Source organism: Conger conger, chromosome 6 (assembly GCF_963514075.1).
Source record: "Conger conger chromosome 6, fConCon1.1, whole genome shotgun sequence".
Classification (NCBI taxonomy): Eukaryota; Metazoa; Chordata; class Actinopteri; order Anguilliformes; family Congridae; genus Conger; species Conger conger.
This window is the reverse complement of record NC_083765.1, coordinates 54,424,126-54,449,125: the sequence shown is the minus strand read 5'-3', so window position 1 is coordinate 54,449,125 and position 25,000 is coordinate 54,424,126. Positions and strand designations below refer to the sequence as shown.

General features: G+C 46.7%; 1 protein-coding gene across 5 annotated transcripts in view; it reads right to left on the bottom strand.

Annotated features, from left to right (window-relative positions):
• Positions 1 to 13,561: 13,561 nt before the first annotated feature.
• Positions 13,562 to 25,000, bottom strand: part of LOC133130856 (tyrosine-protein kinase CSK-like) — a 54,149-nt gene continuing 42,710 nt past the window's right edge. For 4 of the 5 annotated variants that reach the window (XM_061245778.1, XM_061245777.1, XM_061245779.1 and 1 more), the window contains 8 exons: positions 20,178 to 20,271; positions 19,035 to 19,100; positions 16,866 to 16,965; positions 16,269 to 16,359; positions 15,905 to 15,978; positions 15,435 to 15,630; positions 14,489 to 14,575; positions 13,713 to 14,018 (listed from right to left, as the gene is read on the bottom strand). In XM_061245778.1, coding sequence (XP_061101762.1) covers positions 13,836 to 14,018; positions 14,489 to 14,575; positions 15,435 to 15,630; positions 15,905 to 15,978; positions 16,269 to 16,359; positions 16,866 to 16,965; positions 19,035 to 19,100; positions 20,178 to 20,271 — 891 coding nt within the window. In that variant the 3' untranslated portion in view covers positions 13,713 to 13,835. Of the gene's footprint in view, positions 13,582 to 13,712; positions 14,019 to 14,488; positions 14,576 to 15,434; positions 15,631 to 15,904; positions 15,979 to 16,268; positions 16,360 to 16,865; positions 16,966 to 19,034; positions 19,101 to 20,177; positions 20,272 to 25,000 lie in introns of those variants that run through there. The other variant, XR_009708971.1, reaches the window with a different exon arrangement.

Below are 25,000 nucleotides of genomic sequence, written 5' to 3'. Positions count from 1 at the left end.
CACACACATACATACATACACACACACACGCATACACACACACACACACGCATGCACACACACATACACACACACAAATGCAGTCACACACACGCATACACACACATACACACACACATACACACGCACACACAATTTGGCGCAGTTGAGACCCCAGATAGTCTGTCAACATGGGGATATGCGCTGGGCTCATTCTCTGCACAGCATCTCTCTCCTTCTGTCATTCTTTATCACCGTGCATTACTCAGGCCGATCTGGCGTGTGCTGAAAATCCCCCATCCCCCATAACACGCATCTACATGCAAACAGACATGTGCATGTGCACACACGCATCCGCACAATCCTACTCAGGTGTTCCCGAAAGGCCAGCACACACACGCACATACACACACACGCACACACAAAATGTGTTTGTGTCACAAGTAGAGAAGCAGGATGACCACTTTTCCACCAAGTTCCCTCGTTTATTTTAACCAGGGCAGACATAACACGCTACAACAACTAAGATCAGACAAAAGAAGAGAGATGGCAGTTATGGACGGGCCGTTAATATGCTAGGTCTGCTTTGGCTCTGTGACTCCGGATGACCGCTGGCTAACGCTTCTTCAACGATTCCCATGTGGACAGAAAGATGACAAACGTCTGCCCTGTCACGACCTCACCTCCTTTGAGCCGTTTCTTCTTTGTGTTTGGCACACAGAGCTGTTGTCTGGAGAATAATTAGATGGTTCCTGAGAAGACGGCAAGCTGGCAGTGATGAGAAATCCTAATGAGCAGAATCTCCCTGCTTCTGCTGTCAGAACGCTCTTTTATAAGGGCACTGCTGGATTCCGCATTCACGTTGCCCTTGCTTAGTCCCTTATTATTAATACTGCGATGCCTACGTTTCAGAGCTTGTGTTTGCCGTGTTCTGCATGCTTTGTTCCGATGGCCCAAGCGACTGTCCCCCAAAACAAAGCCTGAACTCACAAACCACTCAATGTCACCATCTATTTCAGTAAGAGGCCTTCTAGCTTTTATTTCGAGGGGAGACGACAGTCAACTCATTGTCCGCCAAGCCCCAGACCGCGTTCGAGGGACAGCTCCCCCGCACTTCCTGCCGCACCCCCCTCCCCAACATCAGCCAGCACATACAGCCCCTCCTAACAACTGGTGAGTCACTCCTGTAGCCACCAGCCAGGAGTGAACTTCTCAACATGGAATTACCCTTCAAATGAACCATCGCTTGCTGCAGAGAAAAAGACCAAGAAGATGGCAGCGGGGGGCAGGAGACAGACGTAGATTCCTGTGGGGGGGGGCTCCAATTCAGCAGCCCATTGTTAGTCCTTCCACCCGCTCACTCGGCTCCATTAGTACCACCGCAAGGGCGACAGAACCAGCAGGAGATCCCAGCTTTCATCATACGAGGTGGGCAAGTTAGCCTGTAGCCTTGATGGGATTTGTGTCAAACTCAAAAGCAGGAGGCATCAGAAATTCCCAGAAGTAGGCACATTTTCTCCCAGCGGGTAGGCCTCTGGATTAGTATGGCAGCCTGTCACCAGACATTAGAGTCAATGCCACGCTACGGTGATTTACAGACATCTGACATGCCTTCACATACAGTAAACGGCCCTCTTTACTGTCATATTCCACCTAACCATGTCAAACGAAAACAAACCCAGCAAATTATCACCAAACAAGATCAATCAGCACTGCCAAGGGTAACCAAATTAAATATATTACCTTAACATCATGTTATATGACAACGTAATTAATTGCAGTTATTTGTACACCTCCAATCACCATTGAGTCGACTAATGTCTGCAGTGTGATTTTATTTTATTATTATTATTTTAATTATTTACATACGCTTTCTGAAATTATCCCTCATGTTCTCAAAACTCATGCTGGAAAAACGGCACAAACCTCTGGCTAAATGAAACATTTCTGTCAAAACCATATTAATTCTTCTCAAATCAAAATCGTATGAATAAACCTTACTGAGAACCAATTGGACACTTATTTGCTCAAAGAAAACATGATAAATATCTTCACTTATGAGTAGGCATATGCCTTTTGCATTTTCAGTGTTGCACATACAAACTATGGACAGTAGCTGATTGCAGAACACTATATTGTTACTGTATACCATAAAATATAAAACCACCAATAAAATAACAAAAGTTTATTTAATTTTTTTTCAAAATTAATGTAAACATTTCAACACATGCTGTTGGTATTCAAGAAGTTCTCCATACACAACAGAAATAGAAATACTGGACGCTAAATTTTGAATATCAAAGAAAAAAACATTCTGTCTTTCGTTCCTGTCTGGCCACAGAAGCTCATCAAAATCACAAGCAATGTTTTCCCGGCCTGGCATGATGCATCCAACCCTGGAGTGCATCTATAAGAATAGCACCACATGCCTCCTCCATTGCGTGTAGAAGGGGTATCTCTGTATGGATTCCGGCCATAAACCTTTCATCAACAAGCAGAGGTTTCAGAAATGGTGAATATGGTAGGAGACAAAGTTTCTCAAAAAGTGTGATTTGTGAATTGTGATGTGCTTGTATTTTTGCAGAAATGGTAGCCCCTATAATGGTACCTTCTCCGACCCCCCAGTATAATTTCCCAGACCTTTTCTTTCCAATGCTGAAGTGCAGTTGTGCCGTAAGGGGTAGCAGTGATTGATGACAATCAGAACCAATCATGTCACTTTGTGCTTACATGACACCTCGCGTGACGGCCACCTTCACTCGCGTTTAAAAAGCCAAACTCTTTACTAATCAGGCTTGGAGATCTCAGAGAAATGTTCAACTTGAGATTGTGTATGGCAGAGAACATTAATCAAAATCTTCTGGTGCCCACCGCAGTGTCTAAACCTGGTCCTGTGTTTGACAGAAGGGATTTTTCTCCAGTTAAAATAGCTATCTGGATAGTCTTGAACATGTGAGTGAGGAGAGTACACATGCTTTGAAAGGGCTGTGAATCCAGTGCTGCGGTCTCCAGACGTGGTCCTTTGTGTACAATATCGCTGCCAGCCTTGGGCTCAGAATGATGTCATCCCAGTCAGCTGACCCTGGGGAGGGTCCGACAGGCCCCAGCAAAGACACTACTGCCACGGCACACAAAACAACAACTATCATTTATTCGAGAATTTGTATATGGCAGTCAAACTGGACACATTTCACTGTCAAGGGGAATACAAATGACAAGTACACTGGTGATATCTACAGTACATATTAAATTCTATTAATTTTTTTGTCAGTAGTAAAGGTAGCAAAAAAAAAAAAATATATATATATATATATATATATATATTATTTTTTTTTTTTTTTTTTTTTTTACATAACAGATTCACCAAGGTTGCTCAATCGCTGTTCAACTGACGATGCAGGAGACTTAAGGGAGCAAGATAAATACATGAACCACCACAAGGGTCAGATACAGAAGCCCGGGCTATTGGGAGTTCGCAAAGCTCTCCACGGAGAGGGGCGATGTCTGCAACAACCGTGTATTTAGACTTGGTGACAGACATGCACTAAGATGGAAATGAAATGAAAGTCAGCTTTGGGGAAGTGATACCTGACAACAGAAAGCAGCTGTCAACATTGGGAACAGCCACAGCGAAAAGACACAGCAGTGCTCAGAGAAAGTTCAACATACAGAAAGGGTGAACGTTGTCTTTTCTCTTAACCTTGCCCCCAGCTATAAGAAGTCTGAGCCGGTCTTTTAATTACAAAAAGGGCCTCAGTACTCCAACTGTCCACCTTATATTAACTCAGCCTAAAGCTCCTCACTTGATGAAGTCAGTCTTTAAAGCTCCTTTCTTGATAAAGGCAGCCTTTAAAGAAGGTGGGAATACAACTAGGTGGATGAACAGCATATTAGAACAAGAGATCAGAAACGGGTGCACAGAACCTCAAACCTCAACGCTTGGCCTTTACTGAAGTCTCTCCATTCCGAGTCTTCCAATCATCGCATGCTTGACATTTGTGCACAAATAAAATGTGAAGGTTAAAGTGTGGCAGACTGTCCTCAGTACCCCGATGGTTAAGGGTTGCTGCGTGTTCAGCTCCCATACCCTTCACCACCACAGGTAGATGAGAATCGCCAGAAGTGCACCTAACCTTTGTGCACAAATGAAAATGAAAGAGGGAACAGTGAAATGGGAAACGAGACACAGACCCAGAGTCACAGAAACACGGGGCTTAAATAGAAAGACACGCAGCTGCCATTGATTGGAAATCCAGAAGAAGACCAGAAGTTGGGACAAAATGCCGAAATGGATTAGTCCTTCTTGTGCACCTCTGCTTTTTCACACCAATGGACCAGAGGGGATGTGGCTTTTTGCAAAAAGGCATGTAACTTCCAAATTAATTCATGTAATTCCATAGAATATTTTGGAAAGTTTGGTCATCGGGTAAAGAAAAAAAGTGGCCCCAGAGAAGCCATGCCAACTGGATGTGGCAGTTGGCATGGCTTCTCACAAAAAGGCATATAATATTTGAATGGATTCACATAATACCATAAAACTTTGTGTGCCTACACAGTAAAATGTGGTTATTTATTAGACTTATTTTTCGACTTCTACTGGTGTAGCCCATCCACTTAAGAGTTATATTGCGTTGTGTGTTCAGAGATGCTCTTCTGCATACCACTGTTGTAATGTGTGCTTATTTACTGTCAACTTCCTGTCAGCTTTGACCAGTCTGGCCCTTCTCCTCTGATCTCTCTCATAAACAAGACGTATCTGTCTGTAGAACTGCTGCTCACTGGATTTTTTGTAGTTTTTTTTGTGCACCATTTTTTGCACTCTAGAGGCTAGTGTGTGTGAAAATCCCAGGAGATCCACAGTTTCTGAAATACTCAAACCACCCTGTCTGGCACAAACAATCACTCCACGGTCAAAGTCACTTAGATCACATTTGTCCCCCATTCTGATGGTTGATGTGAACATTATCTGAAGCTCCTGACCCGTATCTACATGATTGTATGCATTGCACTGCTGCCAAACAATTGGCTGATTAGATAATCGCATGAATACGTATGTGCAATAAAGTCAAATTGTTACTAATAAAGTGCTTAGTGAGTGTATATTGGATGGATGGTGAAGACTTGAGATCTGGATATGGCATACACATCTTGAAAACTGCATATAGTGTTGGCAGAGGCATGCTTTCTCCAGTGCAGTCTTCTAGTTACTATTGTTTTATTTAGTTTTTTTGCGTCTGTGTAGTGGTCCACACACTGGGGCTATTCAAGTAAATATTAAAGTATTAAAATGTTCAAGTAAATTGTTAGCATTAAAATATTAATAATATTTTATTATTCTCACTATTTTACTACATTATTACCTTTTTATTTTGATTGCAAATGAACAAAACAACCTTAGCAAGAACAGTGGTGTTCTCAAAGCTGTGTAGTAACAGAATTGAAAAGGCAAAAGAACTGCTCAGGCACAGCTAAGCTGGACAGACGGTTTCCTGAGGTGGAATATGTCCAATACCATTGAGCGACACATTAAGCAGAGCGTGCAGTGTTCTCTCGGCCATCATGGAGAAAAATATTTTTATTTGTTGCCTTTGTGCTAAGTGCATGACCCCCATTTTATACGTGGTTGAACTGCTTCACCCAAGCTTGTTTTTGTCTTTGTTGTCCTACATTGAATGTACTACATGTCTCCCTGCATGAGGGTTGCCACAAAGCATCACCTTAATTAATGTGAGTGTGCCCACAGTCATTCCTGTACAATGCAGATGCTGTTGCGTCATTGGCTTGCTGCTGCACGAGTGCATTTATTTATACTTCACAATAAGGTCACATGAATTGGCATTAACTAATTTATTTGTTAACATGGATTAATGATTAACAAGTTCATTAATTAAGCCTGAAATTAACTTTTCATTATGTATTTAAACTCTTAACTAATGTATTAGTTACATGAATAGCAGACCATAGGATAAACGTAGAATGAGATAACCATTAACAGGTACATTAACTGGTTCGCATTCCATTATGAATTGGCATGAACTAATATAGATATTAACATGTATTAATGATGTACTGAACGGCTTAGCATTTCAGTAGTTAATTAATGCCAATTCATGTGAACTTATTGTTACCTTTATTTTTCATTTATTTTCAGTCCGTCCTGATCTTCTGCACCTAGGCTTGGCAAATGAAGCAGAGAAACTCTATATGGATACAAGATGGCGGATACCAGAAGGCTCCTCCATGGGTCCGCAGGAGCTTGTACCTCACCCTGAGCCCCCACATGCACAGGACCTGTCCAGTGCCCATCTTTGAGGGCGGCTTGTAGTGTAGTGGTTAAGGTACATGACTGGGAGCCACAAAGTCAGTGGTTCGAATCCCGGTCGAGCCACAATAAAAATGATCTGCACAGCCGTTGGGCCCTTGAGCAAGGCCCTTAACCCCGGGGGCTGCACTGTGGCTGCCCACGGCTCCTAGGTAACTAGGATGGGTCAAATGCAGAGGACAAATTACCCCACGGGGTTCAATAAACGTGCATCTTATCTGTATCTATCTTATCTTTAGGCAGGCTGTGTGTGGCCCTTGTGCCTATGGTGCCCCCCCTCTAGGCTGTTGAGCAACCATCATCAAATCTGGACCTCCAATCCAAATCTGGCCCTGGTTTTCTTTTCTCCCAGGTGATTAGTTGAACAAATAGTGTTAATGGGTGAGCAGACTGTCTTCACACCAGACTCCCAGGTAAAGGGAGGTGGAAAGCCAGCAGGTCTCGGCCCACGAGGACTGTGATTTGATGATCACTGCTGTAGAGGGAAGTAGGGCAGGAGCCACATCTGTACGTAACATAGGCAGATGTGTGGGACGGGGAAACTATATATGCTATATAGGCATACATCTGCCTGCGTTTCGCACTTAAAAATATCACTCCCATACACACACGCACACACACAGTGTGCTTCAATAGTGTGAAAAGAACTAACATATGTATACCGTATACATACACATAACCGTATTAGCAGGCTAATTCATATGAATCTATTTATAATTACATATTAATATGTATTAAGATTATTATTATCAATTGAGGAGAAAGGGGCAGTCTCAATTAATCGTGGATTTTTACTTTTAATTAATTTTATATGAATAAGCAGAACTGTAAGGGGCGATGTGACTGGTAAAGTCAGGGCTTTCCGATGTGCACGCGGTCACTGATGTCACTGTTAATAACTGATAAGAGAAGGCTAACGATTTAAAACACATTAACATGTAAGATGCGCGTGGAGCACATTGCGAGCCCCGGCGCATATGGGCTGTGGAGCGGTGACCCGAGGCCGCGCCGCCGGCAGCGTCCTCCCGCGAACAGTGCGGTGCAGTGCGCGCACACACACGCGGACAGGCAGTCTGCAGACACCATCCTCATTTTCTGGAGCCACGTTGACGATTCAAACAAGCACTGCGATCGTTCAAATGTATTTTCACGTGCTGTCTACGGGCAAACAGATACGGCGGACTTGGGTTGCAGACAGTGTGGGCAATAACACCCAGCAGAAAACCAGCTTTCACAGGAGAAACACAAGTGTTATTCACGTGTACTTGTTCTTGGAGGTAAAATCTGTTGAGGGGTGGGTTCCTCCATATATGGACCAAATAACCGGGTGGAACGAATGCAAATACAGTTTGACAAGCAGGGCTGGAAATATGTTCCTGTGACATGGGGAACCTTTGCCTTTCACAAAGGTAACATGTCATGTCACTGACTGCTTAAAAAAATCGGTTATTTACAGAACCCAAAACCATCAGGCCTTTACATCACAGGAGCAGCTTACAGCCGTTATCGCTCGCCTCGTGCTCCCCTCCCTCCCCGTGCCTCTGACGGCGCAAGAACAGACAGCCAAAGTCACGCTGAGACAGTAAAATGGTATGAGAAACGCAAGCTGACTTGTAAGATCTATCACTTCAAAAAGCACTAGGCTCTCCTCGGATATATTTGGAATTAAACAACTTGAGCTAGAGTCAGCAGACAGGTTTTATCCCTTCAGAATACCTCATGAAACGTCGTTCGAAACGGGAATGCTATTTTATGTGGAGTACGCTACACCCGGCTCTGCTTTTATAAGAGTGCGATAGTTTACAGGTACTCTATGCAGACAATTCGGTCCAATTAAAATGACGGATTTCGTTTGTTATCCGAATTACAAGACCCAATTAACAGTCGTTACAGACAGTGGCGGTTCAGGGGAAGGGCGCCCTTGCATCCAAGGTCAAATCTCCTGGAAGTTAGGCTGGGGCTGCGAGAAAGACTGGTACGGCCGCAAAGTTAGTCCTGAGATGGCCATTTATGCAGACAGCGAGATGCACATCTCAACAGACTAATTGCAGTGGAGACGTCAGCTGGAAAAAAAGAACATTATTTTTAGGCTGTGCAGTGAAGTGAGAGACCTGCGCACAGACGGAGGAGATTGTAGGCGTGCGCGCAGCTGAGACTGCTGTAAATTAGAAAGGCGATTCCCCTGTAATTCAATTCAGCTCCAATTAAGATCAGACTTTTGAATCAAATTGCAAAACAAGTCGTTTGAAATCGAAAACAAGCCGTCGTGGTGATTGAGATAAAATGTCATGGTCAGCTCACCTCTATCCCCGTGAAAAACAAGAATATTTTAATATATAATTAAGTATTTAAATTAGTTATATAATTAATAACTTAAATATCCGTCAACACCACAACATACATTGTAATTACACGATTAAACAGTTTAGCGGTTCGATGAAGGAAAGTAAAATCGCTTTATTGTTATGCTTTCAATGCAATTGTCTGAATATGCAATAGCAGACGTTTTATAATAGCAAATGTTTAGGCCTACGATACGCAGGCAAAAATGACGGCACGCTTAAATTATTTGCCTTGCAGGCAGGTCTCTCTTGCCAGCACCAAAAACACAAATAGCAAGCCAGATAACCCAGCGACATGCGTTCATTACGGACACTGCCTGGCATATAATGAATGTGCCCCTCCTGTTGGAATGCCGGTTCATGCTCTTGAAAAATACCAATGCTTCCATATTCCGTATCAAGAGTCAATGCATTCCAGCAGTTGCACAAACTGATGCCTGCAAAATCAGCCCCGTGGTTCCAGAAATGACTAATGATCACCGGAACAGAAAATGAGGATTCAATGCCTGGGTTCTCATTGGGGGGTCCTTGAAGCAACTGCAAGGAGTTCCCAGTCAGACAATAACTATATTCTAGGAAATATTTCAAACCATACTTTAAAATAATAATAAAACAACGATTTTCAACTGGGGCGCCCTAGATACAGGTTGTCAAAAGGTTTAAAACCCTGCTTTAATAGGGGGAGCCACATCAGCCATTGATCAAACTGGTACGAATCAGTCAAGACTATCCCAGCAAAACAGTTTGATAGATTCAAGTCATTGATTGTACAATAACCAGGCTATTTCTCAAAATCACCACATAAGACAAACCAAGGCAACTTCATGTTAACTGCATAATGTGATGTGTTCAAAGCAGCGTGCGAAATATTGAATGTTCATCTGGATGAGTTCATTTTTTGTCATGCCAAGCAGCTGCAGCTCCCCGTTCACTATGGGCTGCATGAAGAGGGCAACACCTTGCATAACCGCCCACGTGACGCTACTGGCTGGGCCTCTGCTGCTGTGTCGCTAGAGTCAATGCATTTATAGCCTCTGCTGCAAGACCACACCGGTTTGTGGATACGTCGGTCAATCCTGAACTTACGTCAAGTGGGCCCACGCGGTAGCCGACTCCCAGCCAACACAAAATGTTCTCTCAATGTCGCTACATGGTAACGGCATTGTGGGAACGCTTGTGTTAGCTGGGATGTATTGATTAAATCCTGGGCTTGCACAGAAGCACTTAAGAAATATACAACAGTGGACGGAATACACAGAATACATTAAAATGACATACAAATAGGTTCTTCTAGTTAGCTTAACACACATCACTAAATAAAATCATTGACATCGCAGAACCAGCAGAGTCCAGAGTATGAAATGGGTGCATGCACGCCCCTCAGCGTGGCAGACAGGATTATGGGATTCAGCTGTGAAAGACAGAGCTGCCCTTGAGTGATCCCAAGAGGTCACCTTCCCAGGGGATGTGACATCATCCCAGGCCCACCAGTCAGAATCCCTGGAGGTCACACGAGAGCACACACAGCGGGCACCCAAGTGGGCGGCTAAAGCAGCGTTATGAAACGCACAGGACATTGACAACACGCGGGCGTCCCGCCAATGTCAGCCCGAAAGCACGACTTGCACTTCAGCCTGCGGGCGGGATTATAATAGTGCGCAAAATACCGCCACCAGCTGGTGAAACGGCCAAACTACAACAGCCACGAAAGCAACCGAGGAAACCACAGAGTAGGCTTCTTCTTGACGTTGCTTGAAGCTCTTGATAAAGGTAAACATCCGTGTGGCATGTCTGAAACCAAGAATAAAAGGAAACCCAGGTGCCTAGGAATTGGATGGCTTCCATGTAAAATTCTTGAGCTCGAAAGCTGTGCTGACATACTAAAATGGCAGGTATTTATATAGCGCCTTTATCCAAAGCGCTGTACAATTGATGCTTCTCCATTCACCCATTCATACACACACCGACGGCAATTGGCTGCCATGCAAGGCCCCGACCAACTCGTCAGGAGCATTTGGGGGTTAGGTGTCTTGCTCAGGGACACTTCGACACAGCCCGGGCGGGGGGTCGAACCGGCAACCCTCCGACTGCCAGACGACTGCTCTTACTGCCTGAGCCATGTCGCCCCCCCCCCCCTTTTTTTTTTTTTTTAAATGTACTATCAGACAGACAGAACACGCACAAACATGGGCAAGGCATGTTGACAACACATGTCACAGCGAGTACCTTTGACAGAAGCAGGCCCCTAGCCATGCATTGTCCGCATTACATAACTGTACTATTGTTAAGGCACTGGCTGAGACATTAGGATTCGTATGAATCACACAATAGGCTACACTTCGTGCCCTGGTAGAACAAAAATATTTAATTATTTCGTAGCATATCCATATCGCTAAAATCATGAGGGGAAAACGGCCATAGCTGACTGAAAATGACGTAAGACGGAAGAGGTTGATTGGAATGTGCCACCCATTAAATCGCACTGGACACACAGAGCTGTCACACGTTCACTATACTTCATGCACTGCTTTAAAAATATTTATTTTTCGAACATTAATTTATTACCAATTATTATTGAGGAGGACAGGTTGATTTGGAGTTTTGCCTAGTTGCATTGTTGTTTCTTCTCCCAGAGCATCTGCTCACCCATTATGAAACTTAAATGGCCAGACAGGTATTTATTTAAACGCAATTACTCATTTCGATGTGTATTTTACATTGCTGCAAACCAATCTGCGAAGCACCCAACAGCTTTTCACATTGCTGAATTAGTTGTGACTGCTTTTCGGGCACCGTTGGTTTCCGTGTGGAAGCCCATCTACTGGCATACTTGGCTCGAGACGTGAAAATGGCGTCCACATTATTTTGGTCAGTTACGTTATCGTTGCATTTTAAAGCTCAGGTTGACAAGGCAAGAAGACAAAAATGTAAATACAGACACAAATATAAACAGTGGCCTCTCTGAACACCCCCAAAGGAAGGCAAGAAAGTGGAAATGAATAGAGTTGAATCACACACAGCTCAGAACCTTTTACAAACCCAAATAAATAAAAAAACAGGCATCAGTGCATCAGGATTTCCACCAAGTCTGTCCAGGATAGCATGTGCCAGGTAAAGTACTGAGAAAGAAAGTGTAGGAGCAGAGGACAGGAGGGCACTATATAATTATCCTTGATTACATGGACACATGACCTCTTGTATACTGAAATGTACCATTTCAGAGCTTCACACTTTATTCAGATTAAACTGCACAGGGAGTCCTGTGAACCGCCAATCAAGCACTTGGAAAAAATAAAAGGAGAGAAAGGAAAGGAATAAAACGACTTGTTGATTTGGTCTGACAAGTTGCTTCACAAACCAAAGCCCCTGCAGATAGTGTGACAGATCTCATCGACAGACTGACAAAACAAAGGCTGGCTTTCTCACAGGCTGACATTAGTATGATTGCGCATAGGGCACATTCGAGCGTCTGTGCACAAACGTTTGTCACTACCACGTTTGTGTGTGTGTGTGTGTGTGTGTGTGTGTGTGTGTGTGTTGCATGTGTGCTCTTATGTGTGCGTACGGGGGACTGCATAGATGTGCATAGATGTGCATAGATGACTTCTCTCCTTCTCAACTGATCCTGGGTCAGCTGCTGAAGCTCAATGAGGACACAAGGGACCTCACTGACCCAGGATCAGTCTTCTGCCTTTTACCTTTAAGACACAAAGGACACCTCGCGGAACCCGGAACAACCCTCTCACTCACTCAGAGGACATTCTGCAGAACCTGGATCGCTACGCTTCGTCCGCTGTCGACAGAGGGGTCACGTGACCAGCCGCAGAGCAGAGCGCTGTCAATCAAACACCACACACAAAAGGCACACACTCGCATATGTCTGTACTCTTTTTGTTTGTTTTTTTTCCTCTCCAAACTGGTCAGATGGAATGATTTATTCATAATGATGGAAGCATAATGAAATGAACATGAACAGCACTGACAGTAAAATCAAGGCCTCTCACATGGCATGCACGGCCCTCCCGCCCCCCCGCCCCCCCCGCCCCCCCCACGCCCGACCCTGGACTTTCCAGCCCGCCGTGGCGCTGGCTCAGCAATCCTTTGGATTTTTTTTTATTTTTTATTTTTCTCGGTCTCGATATAAAAGAAAGGGGGGGGGGACGGGGGACTGCCGTGACCTTTGACCCCGGGTCGAAGGTGCTTCCCCCGTGGTTATTCGGGGATAGAGAGCGGGGGCATTGAACCACACGTTTTTCAGGTCCCATCCCCCCCCCCCCCTCTCTCTCTCTGGCGGGTTCTGGAACGTGTGAGTCGCGGGAAGCACGCTTGCTTGAGGGCGCAAAGCAAATAAACGAATGAAACGATAAAAAAAGTAATTTAAAAAAGGGTTTAAAAAAAAACACAAAAAACAAAGTGTAGTCCGTGGAGGAGGAGGAGTCCGGAGGGCAGGCTCTGTGTTGGGGAGGCACTTTGGCACAGAGCCAGGGGCCCCTGCCCCCGCCCGGGGCCCCAGGGCAAGCATGCTGCCCCACACAGGGTCCCGGGCTCAGCTGGAATGCACAGTCTGGGGAGGGAGGGGGGGGGTCTGTCCCAGTGACAAGATATGGAAGAAAAGGCCAGCCTCGCCCCCATCCTTGCCACGCCCGGAGAAAGAGAGAGAGAGGGGGTGAGAGAGACATGGACAGACAGACAGGGAGATGAACAGCGAGAGAGAGAGAGAGAGAGAGAGACTGACAGATAGAGAGACAGAGAGAGAAAGACAGAGATTGTCAGAGTGGGAGAGGAGGACAGAGATGGGCAGATAGGAAAGGGAAGGGCAGAGAGACAGAAGATGGGGAGAGAGGGGGGGAAGAGAGAGAGAGGAGAGAGAGAAATGGTGGGGGAAGAGAGAGAGAGAGGAGAGAGAGAGAAATGGTGAGGGAAGAGAGAGAGAGAGAGAGAAGAGAGGGGGAAGAGAGAGACAGAGAGAGGAGAGAGAGAGAGGGGGAAGAGAGTGACAGAGAGAGGAGAGAAAGAGAAAGGAGAGAGGAGAGAGAGAGGGGGGAGAGAGAGAGGAGAGAGAGGGGGGAAGAGAGAGACAGAGAGAGGGGGAAAAGAGAGAGGGGGGGGGGGGGGGGAGGCTATACATGGCGTCGGTAGGCGTCTCTGTGAGAAAGGTCCCCACAGAGCAGGCAGCAGGTCCAGGGTGGCGCTCACAGGTACAGCTCCTTGGTTCGGATGTGCTGGAGCTTCTCCCTCAGCAGGCGGAAGCAGGGCCGCACCGAGGCGTCCAGGGTCCAGCACTGCTTCATCACGTCATACACCACCGGGGGGCAGCCGTCAGGGGCCTCCATCTTATAGCCCTTCTCCACCCGCGGGACCACGTCCTTCAGGGGCTGAGGGGCACAGCCAGGGGGTCATTCAACACAGGCCCGTGCACACAGAGTCACGCGTTATCTTAACATCAGCGCCATCTGCTGGACACATGACGGAACTCATCGCAGGCACACGATTAACACACGCGCTGTTATGCACATACACCCTGTCAAACGCTGTGTTCATTTCTATTATTATTATTATTATTATTGCTTATATATAGCCTAAACCTAGTAATGAAAGGGTTGAATATGTGAATATGTTATGTCAAAAGGGTAGGTGTAATAAGCTAAAGCTTCAGCCTGCACCTTTTCGGTCAATATTGTTATTCATTATTTCTATGTGCACTCATTCTGTGAAAATAGTTAACAAGGACCGAAATAAATTACTACTACTAAATGAGTGAGAAAGGTCAACTCTGAAAATAAAACTTTAATTTACGCCAACAGCAAGCAGAGTGTGAGAGCTCGCTCAGAGGCGTGAGACGTACTATTCTGGGGTACGGAACGCGTCCGAAGGAGTAGATCTCCCACAGCAGGATGCCATAGCTCCACACGTCTGATTTGGTGGAGAACTTCTGCTTGGCAAAGGAGAGGAGAAAGTTTAGAGACATCTTCTGTTCAAGCGAATAAATTCACCCTAACGCACATACTTCAACATGTACATACACAGACAACCTACAAGTTGACAAAGTTAACTTTCATTCTACACGCCGTGAAGAATGTCACGCAAACACCTGAGCACAAAACAGACACAAACAGACACAAACAGACACAAACAGACACAAACAGACACAAACACACACAAATGTACACAAATGTACACAAACACACACAAATGTACACAAACACACACACAAATGTACACAAACACACACAAACACACACAAACGTACACAAACGTACACAAACGTACACAAACGTACACAAACACACACAAACGTACACAAACGTACACAAACACACACAAACATACACAAACACACACAAACGTACACAAACACACACAAACACACACAAACACACACACAAACAAACGTACACAAACACACACAAACACACACAAACACACACACACAAACAAACGTACACAAACACACACAAACACACACAAACCTACACAAACCTACACAAACACACACAAACGTACACAAACGTACACAAACGTACACAAACGTACACAAACGTACACAAACGCACACAAACGTACACAAACGTACACAAACGTACACAAACACACACAAACACACACAAACACACACAAACACACAAACACACACAAACACACACCACTCATGGGCCCGAGTGCTACATCCCACAGAATGACAGCCATCAAACAAAGCGGCATCACAAAGAATGAACAATTGCATGCGCCTGTGTGTTTTTTACGGTCCAGTTCAGTATTTTCCCTCTCCACCTCTCCTCCCCCTCTCTCACCTTCTCCCTCAGGGCCTCGGGGGAGGTCCACTTGACGGGCAGCTTGGCCGTGTCCTGTGTGGAGGAGGCCTCTTTCGTCAGGCCGAAGTCGCTGACCTTGGCGATGTTGTCCTCAGACACCAGGACATTACGGGCCGCCAGGTCTCTGTGGACGAAGTTGTTGGCTTCCAGGTACTCCATGGCCTCACAGACATCTCTGCAAAAAGAGAGAGAAAAGAGAGGGTGGGAAGGAAAGAAAAGCAGGAGAGGCAAGAGAGGGAGGGAGAGAAAGAAAGAGGGGGAAAAGAGTGTGAATGTCATCTTACCAAGGCATCACCTATTCAGTTTTTTAACTTTTTAAATCTATTTTCCTGTGTAATAGCAGCAAATGCAATATTCATAGATACGGACACATTCATGCTTTCACAGCTGAAGTGGAATCGGGCGGTAAACGGGTGCAGTAACGCTGGGGGCCCGCGGGCAGAACTCACAGTGAGAATTTGAGCAGGCAGTCCCCGCCCAGAACGGTCCGCCCTCGCGACCGCAGGTAGTCCACCAGGCTTCCCTGCAGGGGGACAGAGAGGGCCGGTTTGTGGGGTAAGAGCTAACACTAGGCTGGTGACTGGGTTAGCGTGCAGAGCAGGACTGAGTGGGCCTGGGACAGAGAGGGCCGGTTTGTGGGGTAAGAGCTAACGCTAACACTAGGCTGGTGACTGGGTTAGCGTGCAGAGCAGGACTGAGTGGGCCTGGGACAGAGAGGGCCGGTTTGTGGGGTAAGAGCTAACGCTAACACTAGGCTGGTGACTGGGTTAGCGTGCAGAGCAGGACTGAGTGGGCCTGGGACAGGGCGCTCACCTTGGCCATGTACTCAGTGACGATGTACAGGCTGCTCCTCTCCTCCACGATCACCCCCAGCAGCTGCACCAGGTTGTTGTGTCTCAGTTGCCTGTGAGAGGCAAGAGGGGCGGCGTCAGAACAACTAAACACACACCCATCATCCAAAAAACACAATGCAGTACAAAGGCACGTGCGCAGACACACACACACACACACACACACACGCGCGCATACAGAAACACAGACACATATAGACATACACACACATACAGACAACTACACACAGAGACACATACAGACACACACACACACATACACACAGACATATACAGACATACAGACACCTACACACAGACATATACAGACATACAGACACACATAGACACACACACATACAGACACCTACACACACACACACACACACACACAGAGACACATGTACAGATACAAACATATACACACACACACACACACACACACACACACACACACACACAAACACACAAACACACAAACACACAAACACACACACACAAACACACAAACACACACTAGCACAACAGATTGAAAAACTAGAGAAGAGCAGTAATACAGCAGCACCACTAAAGCACTCACGTCATGACGGAGGCCTCAGCGATGAAGGCCTGTGCTGTGGCATCTTGTTTGATGCACTTCACCGCCACCTTGGTCCCGCGGTAATCTCCCACCATCACGTCTGCAGGGAGAGGAGAGTCACAGAGACAAACGTCAAGCACTCTAGGCCTGGAGAGTCACAGACGCAGGGACACTAACGTCAACCACTCCAGACCTGGAGAGTCAGACGCCCGTACGCTAACGTCAACCACTCCAGACCTGGAGAGTCACAGACGCCCGTACGGTAACGTCAACCACTCCAGACCTGGAGAGTCACCGATGCACGTACGCTAACGTCAACCACTCCAGACCAGGAGAGTCACCGATGCACGTACGCTAACGTCAACCACTCCAGACCAGGAGAGTCACCGATGCACGTACGCTAACGTCAACCACTCCAGGCCTGGAGAGTCACAGACGCCCGTACGGTAACATCAACCACTCCAGACCAGGAGAGTCACAGACGCCCGTACGGTAATATCAACCACTCCAGACCAGGAGAGTCACAGACGCCCGTACGGTAACGTCAACCACTCCAGACCAGGAGAGTCACCGATGCACGTACGCTAACGTCAACCACTCCAGGCCTGGAGAGTCACAGACGCCCGTACGGTAACGTCAACCACTCCAGGCCTGGAGAGTCACAGACGCCCGTACGGTAACGTCAACCACTCCAGACCAGGAGAGTCACCGATGCACGTACGCTAACGTCAACCACTCCAGGCCTGGAGAGTCACAGACGCCCGTACGGTAACATCAACCACTCCAGGCCTGGAGAGTCACAGACGCCCGTACGGTAACGTCAATCACTCCAGGCCTGGAGAGTCACAGACGCCCGTACGGTAACATCAACCACTCCAGACCTGGAGAGTCACAGACGCCCGTACGGTAACGTCAATCACTCCAGACCTGGAGAGTCACAGACGCCCGTACGGTAACGTCAATCACTCCAGACCTGGAGAGTCAGACGCCCGTACGGCAACGTCAACCACTCCAGACCTGGAGAGTCACAGATGCCCGTACGGTAACGTCAACCACTCCAGACCTGGAGAGTCAAGACGCCCGTACGGTAACGTCAACCACTCCAGACCTGGAGAGTCACAGACACCCGTACGGCAACGTCAACCACTCCAGACCTGGAGAGTCAAGACGCCCGTACGCTAACGTCAACCACTCCAGACCTGGAGAGTCACAGATGCCCGTACGGTAACGTCAACCACTCCAGACCAGGAGAGTCACCGATGCACGGCAGCTAACGTCAACCACTCCAGACCCTTAGTTTGCGTTCTTGTGCATTAGCTAATGACGCAACGACACACAGCTGGCCAACAGTTGAGCAGCCAATTGCCCAATGGACTGTATGAAAAAGGCTGCAATTCATACACGGTTCACCCGATATGGATGTAAATATTGTTGAATGAAAGCGGACAGTCTGCGCTTTAACATGTTCATTGGTGCATTTCAAATCCAATGTGCCAGAGTAGAGAGCCAAGATAGTAAAAATGACATTACTATCCAAACTCTTATAAACTGCACTGTAAACAGAAGCATCTACATCTGTATATTACTGCAAGGGTGAGGGGAAAAAACTGGATATAAGTACACTGATGAACATTGAACATTAAAACCATTTTCTTTAATTCTCATGATAATTTATGGAAGATCAATTAATTTTTGAAAACATATTCAGGAGAAACAATTATTTTCATATGTACTGCATATCTGGCAACACGGTGGTTTGAGGCTCATTTGATACTTTGGACCCTCAATGGCTGAAAGCCATTTAACCAACAAATGTGTTCTATACTGCATCAGCATAATTTACAGCTGAATCTAGTCTCAACCTCCAATTCCGATAGAGAGCCAAGGTACAATTCCATTAGGAATAAAGGAAAATAAATAAATGATGGGTCTTTGTCCCAAACATTATGGAGGGCACTGTATATGAGAGTGGTTTGATTAACCAGAATAACCAAAGATTCAGGAGACAGGAATCTTTTAACTTGGGGTGCTTTCTGACCGAATTCCCCCAAGTTAAAAGTTATTATTATTAATGATAGTTATTTTTTTATCTGGATGTATAGCACAGCTCATTGCAGTTATCCTGAACGGTTTATCGTGCCCTGACATCGGTGAAATAAACACACTTACCTCCGAATTCCCCTTTCCCGATGGTCTGGTGGAGCTTGAGTTCCTTTCGATTAAGGGCCCAGCCACCTACATGACAGAATGCAGCGTTCAGTTTGCTAGCACTGTGAGCGGCACAAGAAAATCATCTCTTCTGTGTTTTTGCTAACGTGCTAAGCTTCACCAATAATAACGAACAAAACACAGGAACAACCAAGTTGTAGAATAACAGCTGCCAACACCGGACCTGGAAAGCCAAAGTTTGACGCTCACTTAAAATCCAATTTAGGTCCAGATTTAAGAACCAGTTTAGGCTTAAAATTCAGTCAAGGGAATTAACCGTGTAATCAACTGCTTTTGTAGATTAATTTAATTCTGAGTAAGAAGGACAATCAGGAGACCTTGTGGCTCTCAAAGGCAAGGCAGCCAGCTTTAGACGATGTAAGGTGACAAAATATTGGCCTAGCTAAATTCACAACGGAGGATGGTACTTCTCAGCATTATGACAAAATAAACAGAAAATTAACAATGCTCCTTTAGGATCTGCCCCTGAGAACAGGGAACAGATGTGCTTTCACGTACGGCAGGGCGAACAGATGCCATGTTTTCACAGAAGACGGCATCGTCTCAGCGAAGGCAAATCCAGCGGGCGAGGGGGTGTATAAAAGCGACAAAACACAAACAGGAGCCGACAGCCGAACGAGGCCTGTCTTCAGCGACACCGTGTGACCACCACTCTGCCCGCCCCCCCCCCGCCCCGCCCCAACCAGGCCAAAGCTCGCATTTCAGCCTATGTTAATAATCTCATTAGTCAGCTCAAACTCAGACTGCCGTCACCGTGATATCGCCCTTGGCGAGATAACAGGCTTTAAATAGTAATGAAAGGCCGTCCATTATCTCGGCTCTCACTGCCATCACGCGTGCCGTGCGCACCATGGCCACGCCCGGGCCTGCTTGAGCCGCACTCGAGCCGCACTCTTCCTGCTTCCACAGCCTGGGCTGGAGCCGGGTGCTCTCGCTGCAGGTGGACAACTTACCCGTTGACGCCATCTTGGCTCAACTCGTTTACGGGTTTTACCAGGCCGACCTATGTAACAGCCCGCTCGCTACTTGAAGCGCAACATGCTACATCTCCCTCTTACACGTTACGATGGTAGTTTTACTTACTCCTCGAGAACTCGTCCTGGGCGGCGACCGTTCCTTCCATCAGTTTTGGCTTGATGAGTTTGGTACAGAGGCCGTCGGCGTCTTTGGTGTAATGCTGCGGATAGACAGACAGAGCCAGGTCAGGAGAGAAGGGTGGAAGAGGACTGTTTGGTGTAAGTAAAAAAAAAAAAAAGCAGGGGGTAAATCAAGGGCATCTCAGGTTCAGAAAAATCTAACATGGGTTCTCAATAATTCAGTGACTAGGGGAAAAATGCAGACCGGAATTTCTATCGGAGCAACACGGCGCAGGTGAAAATGTGAGCAAAGCAAAATACTTTTGTTCAAACAACCAACATCGTGATATGTACAAACACAACACGCTCTCAGTGACTGTAAATAGCTGAAATAACCGTCAATTATCACAGAGGGATGTATCCACTACACATCCACCAAATACCTATTCAAAGTAAAAAATAAGTATTACAACACACATTTGAAGTCAGACATAAAATCTGTACAGAAAACAGCATTAGGTTTATATGGGCGTGGTATAGACCACCACACCTTCCATTTCAACTCCACCCAAAACGTAGCACCCACAAGCACATTGTACTGGAGAAGGAGGGGAGACCGGGAGAGGGATTAAGAGCTGAGCAACAGCAAAATGCAAACTCCACACAGAAAAACCCCAGTTGGAATTCAAACCCAGGATGTTTTTGTTGCTATGTACTGCACAAATCTCATGAAACTATGATGAGACTAAAACTACTTTGTAAATTGTCTGCACCCAATTGTCTGCTCTCTACTGTTAAGCATTAGCCATGCATACCATAATAACGCCATGCAATGTAGTTTGAATCCATTCACGGATTTACTTTTACAGCCACTTTAAATAAACGTCAGTTAGTCCTTTGCCACGAGGTCCCATAATTCCACAGGAAGATAATCATTCTGATGAGATAATTTTCGCAAACAGACAAGGTCACTGAAGATGCCCGTTTGGGTTAAGTTGTGAACAGATACACAGTGGCAGGTAGAGGCCATTTGAAGCTGTTTGGTGTAATGGTGTGAACAGATGCCAGGGCTGGTCATTGTTTAAATCGCCATTTAAAAAAGTTTTTGATATAAGAGGCAGCTACGTTTCTGTGCAGTGGTTGGAAATGTTTCATTTTCCAAAATGGGGTCACACTTTATGGTAAGGTTACATGAACTGGCATTAACTAATGTAGTTAACATGAAATAATTTAGTACACATTAATACATTAATTAAGCATGACATTAATACATTAAAATTAGACCATAAACGTAAAATGAGTTAACCATGAACAAATACATGAATGTTTTCTTACAATCCAACATGAATCGGCATCAACTAATGTACTTGTTAAGTTCATTAATGCCAATTCATGTAACAGTATTCTAAAGTGTTAACCAATATGGTAGCCATTTAATGGAAAATACACAGCACATTCATTTCACCATTAGCAGCTGGATGACATTAAAGCAGCTGGTTTTTATGTGAAGATACAGGACCACAGAGCACTCGTTTCCAATGTCATCACTTGATTGAATGGGTGTTAGTGGTCATCTGTCCCATATACACTTAGTGAGCACTATATTAGGTAAGAAATGTGATCTAAGTGACTTTGACTGTGGAATGACTGTTGGTGCCAGACAGGGTGGTTAAATATCACAGAAACTGCTGATCTCCTGGGATTTTCTCGCACAACAGTCAAACATCCAGTGAGCAGCAGTTTTGCAGACAGAAATGCCTTGTTAATGAGAGAAGTCAGATGAAAAGGGCCAGACTGGTCAACGCTGACAGGAAGGTGACACTAATGCAAATAACCCCACAAGTGGATAGGCTACAGCAGAGAGAGGAGGGGGAAGAAGAAGAAAGAAGAAGAAGAAAAAAAAAAAAGGGTCATTAGAGACCCATTTAGAGAAAATCCATCCATCCATCCATCCATTATCTGAACCCGCTTATCCTGATCAGGGTCGCAGGGGGGCTGGAGCCTATCCCAGCATACATTGGGCGAAAGGCAGGAATACACCCCAGACAGGTCGCCAGTCTATCTCAGGGCACACACACCATTCACTCACACACTCATACCTACGGGCAATTTAGACTCTCCAATCAGCCTAACCTGCATGTCTTTGGACTGTGGGAGGAAACCGGAGTACCCGGAGGAAACGCACGCAGACACGGGGAGAACATGCAAACTCCGCACAGAGAGGCCCCGGCCGACGGGGAATCGAACCCAGGACCTCCTTGCTGTGAGGCGGCAGTGCTACCCACTGCACCATCCGTGCCGCCCCATTTAGAGAAAATGTCCCAAACATTGTGGATGGCATTGTATATGGGGCTGATAACGCCCATCCAATCGAGTGATAACATGAACCAGGTCCACAGAGGCGGACGCTTGGAGTAATCTGAACATGCTAAGACGTCCGTCAGCTCCCTGGCTCACAGGGGGGTGGGAGAAGAACAGCAGCACTCAGTACCACTGTGGGAATGCACTGCCAGAGGAATGTTGTGGGTGTGAGAAAGCTTCTCCTCCGTAACCCTTCCCTCCGATTACAAACAAACAAGGCATCTCATTTACATCAGTATCGACAGGCTAGCTATGGTAGGCATCCTTAATTACTGTCCATGTGTCGAAAAGTTGGGGGTGGTAAATGAGTTGCGTTTGGTAGAAAAGCCACCAGAGTTTGTGCTATACACAGCATTAGCCACCAGAGGGTAGCGTAACACCCACACACTCCAGTTCTCCGCCACTCTTCAGAGAAAGATTACTGAGACTTGTGGGTGACACGGGCGTGATTTTAAGTCAGGCTTTCGCAAAGCTCCCCCTAGGAAGTTGTTGCTTTCAAGCGGAGTCGTAAGAATTTCAAACGTTCAAGCGTTCGTTCAGAGGAAGAGCTCAGTTCTATCCGACGAATCAAAGACGGGTTCTCCGCACGTACAACTCCCTGGAGAGCAGAGTGGGGGGTTTCTACAGGAAGACTGGAACCAATTGAGAAAAGCAGTTTGGGTTGTTTGTTTGTGTAACAGAAAACACAAATGTGTGCACGGACACACGGACACAGACACACGTGTATGTCACACACAGATACAGTCACACACACACACACACACACACACACACACGGACACACGGACACAGAGAAAGAGAGGAGTTCCAGGAACATCAGGGTACAAGGGGACAGCGACTGATCTGCGCACACTAGCACACGCAGCCAACAGACAGAGACCGAAAACAAAACACACACACACACACACACACACACACACACACACACACACACACACACACACACACACACACACACACACACACACACACACACTCAAAATACGTTTGGAAGAACAACTGTAAAAGGACTTCTAATTCACTGATGCTTTGAACCCAGTGAAACAATGTAAAGCAACTCCTCGTATTCCCAGAGGTAAACTTCCCCAAAGCCAAAGGGAGGGGGACACAGGAGAGATGAACACAGAGGTAGGAGGTAAAGGACACAGGGGATGGGGAGAAGCAGAACTCACTAGCAGCCCAAGGCATTCCCCTGACTGTACTGCATTACTGATGGGAGAGACACACACAGAGCAGGTGTGGACCTGAAGCCTTCCCACTTAAACTCATATATCGATCCAAGCAAAATCATCCGACTCATCAGTGAGCATTAGCTCGTGTTAGCCCTGTCGCTGTGAACTAGCACACACAAGAGGGGAACTGATTGAACACGGTGGAGCAAGAGAGGAAGAAGACCAGACAGAAGCACCAGGAGCTAAATGCAATCACTTCCCGCACTTAGCCAGTAGGATTTCTGGGTGAAGGAAGGGCCTCTAACACAGGGCCTCTAACACAGGGCCTCTAACACAGCGGGGCTCTAACACAGCAGGACTCTAACACAGGGCTCTAACACAGGGCCTCTAACACAGGGCCTCTAACACAGGGCCTCTAACACAGCGGGGCTCTAACACAGCGGGGCTCTAACACAGCGGGGCTCTAACACAGGGGGGCTCTAACACAGCGGGGCTCTAACACAGCGGGGCTCTAACACAGCGGGGCTCTAACACAGCGGGGCTCTAACACAGCAGGGCTCTAACACAGCAGGGCTCTAACACAGCAGGGCTCTAACACAGCGGGGCTCTAACACAGCGGGACTCTAACACAGCAGGGCTCTAACACAGCAGGGCTCTAACACAGCGGGGCTCTAACACAGCGGGGCTCTAACACAGCGGGGCTCTAACACAGCGGGGCTCTAACACAGCGGGGCTCTAACACAGCGGGGCTCTAACACAGCAGGGCTCTAACACAGCAGGGCTCTAACACAGCAGGGCTCTAACACAGCGGGACTCTAACACAGCGGGGCTCTAACACAGCGGGGCTCTAACACAGCGGGACTCTAACACAGCGGGGCTCTAACACAGCGGGGCTCTAACACAGCGGGGCTCTAACACAGCGGGGCTCTAACACAGCGGGGCTCTAACACAGCAGGGCTCTAACACAGCAGGGCTCTAACACAGCGGGGCTCTAACACAGCGGGGCTCTAACACAGCAGGGCTCTAACACAGCGGGGCTCTAACACAGCGAGGCTCTAACACAGGGACTCTAACACAGCAGGGCTCTAACACAGCGGGGCTCTAACACAGCAGGGCTCTAACACAGCAGGGCTCTAACACAGCAGGGCTCTAACACAGCGGGGCTCTAACACAGCGGGGCTCTAACACAGCAGGGCTCTAACACAGCAGGGCTCTAACACAGCAGGGCTCTAACACAGCGGGACTCTAACACAGCGGGGCTCTAACACAGCGGGGCTCTAACACAGCAGGGCTCTAA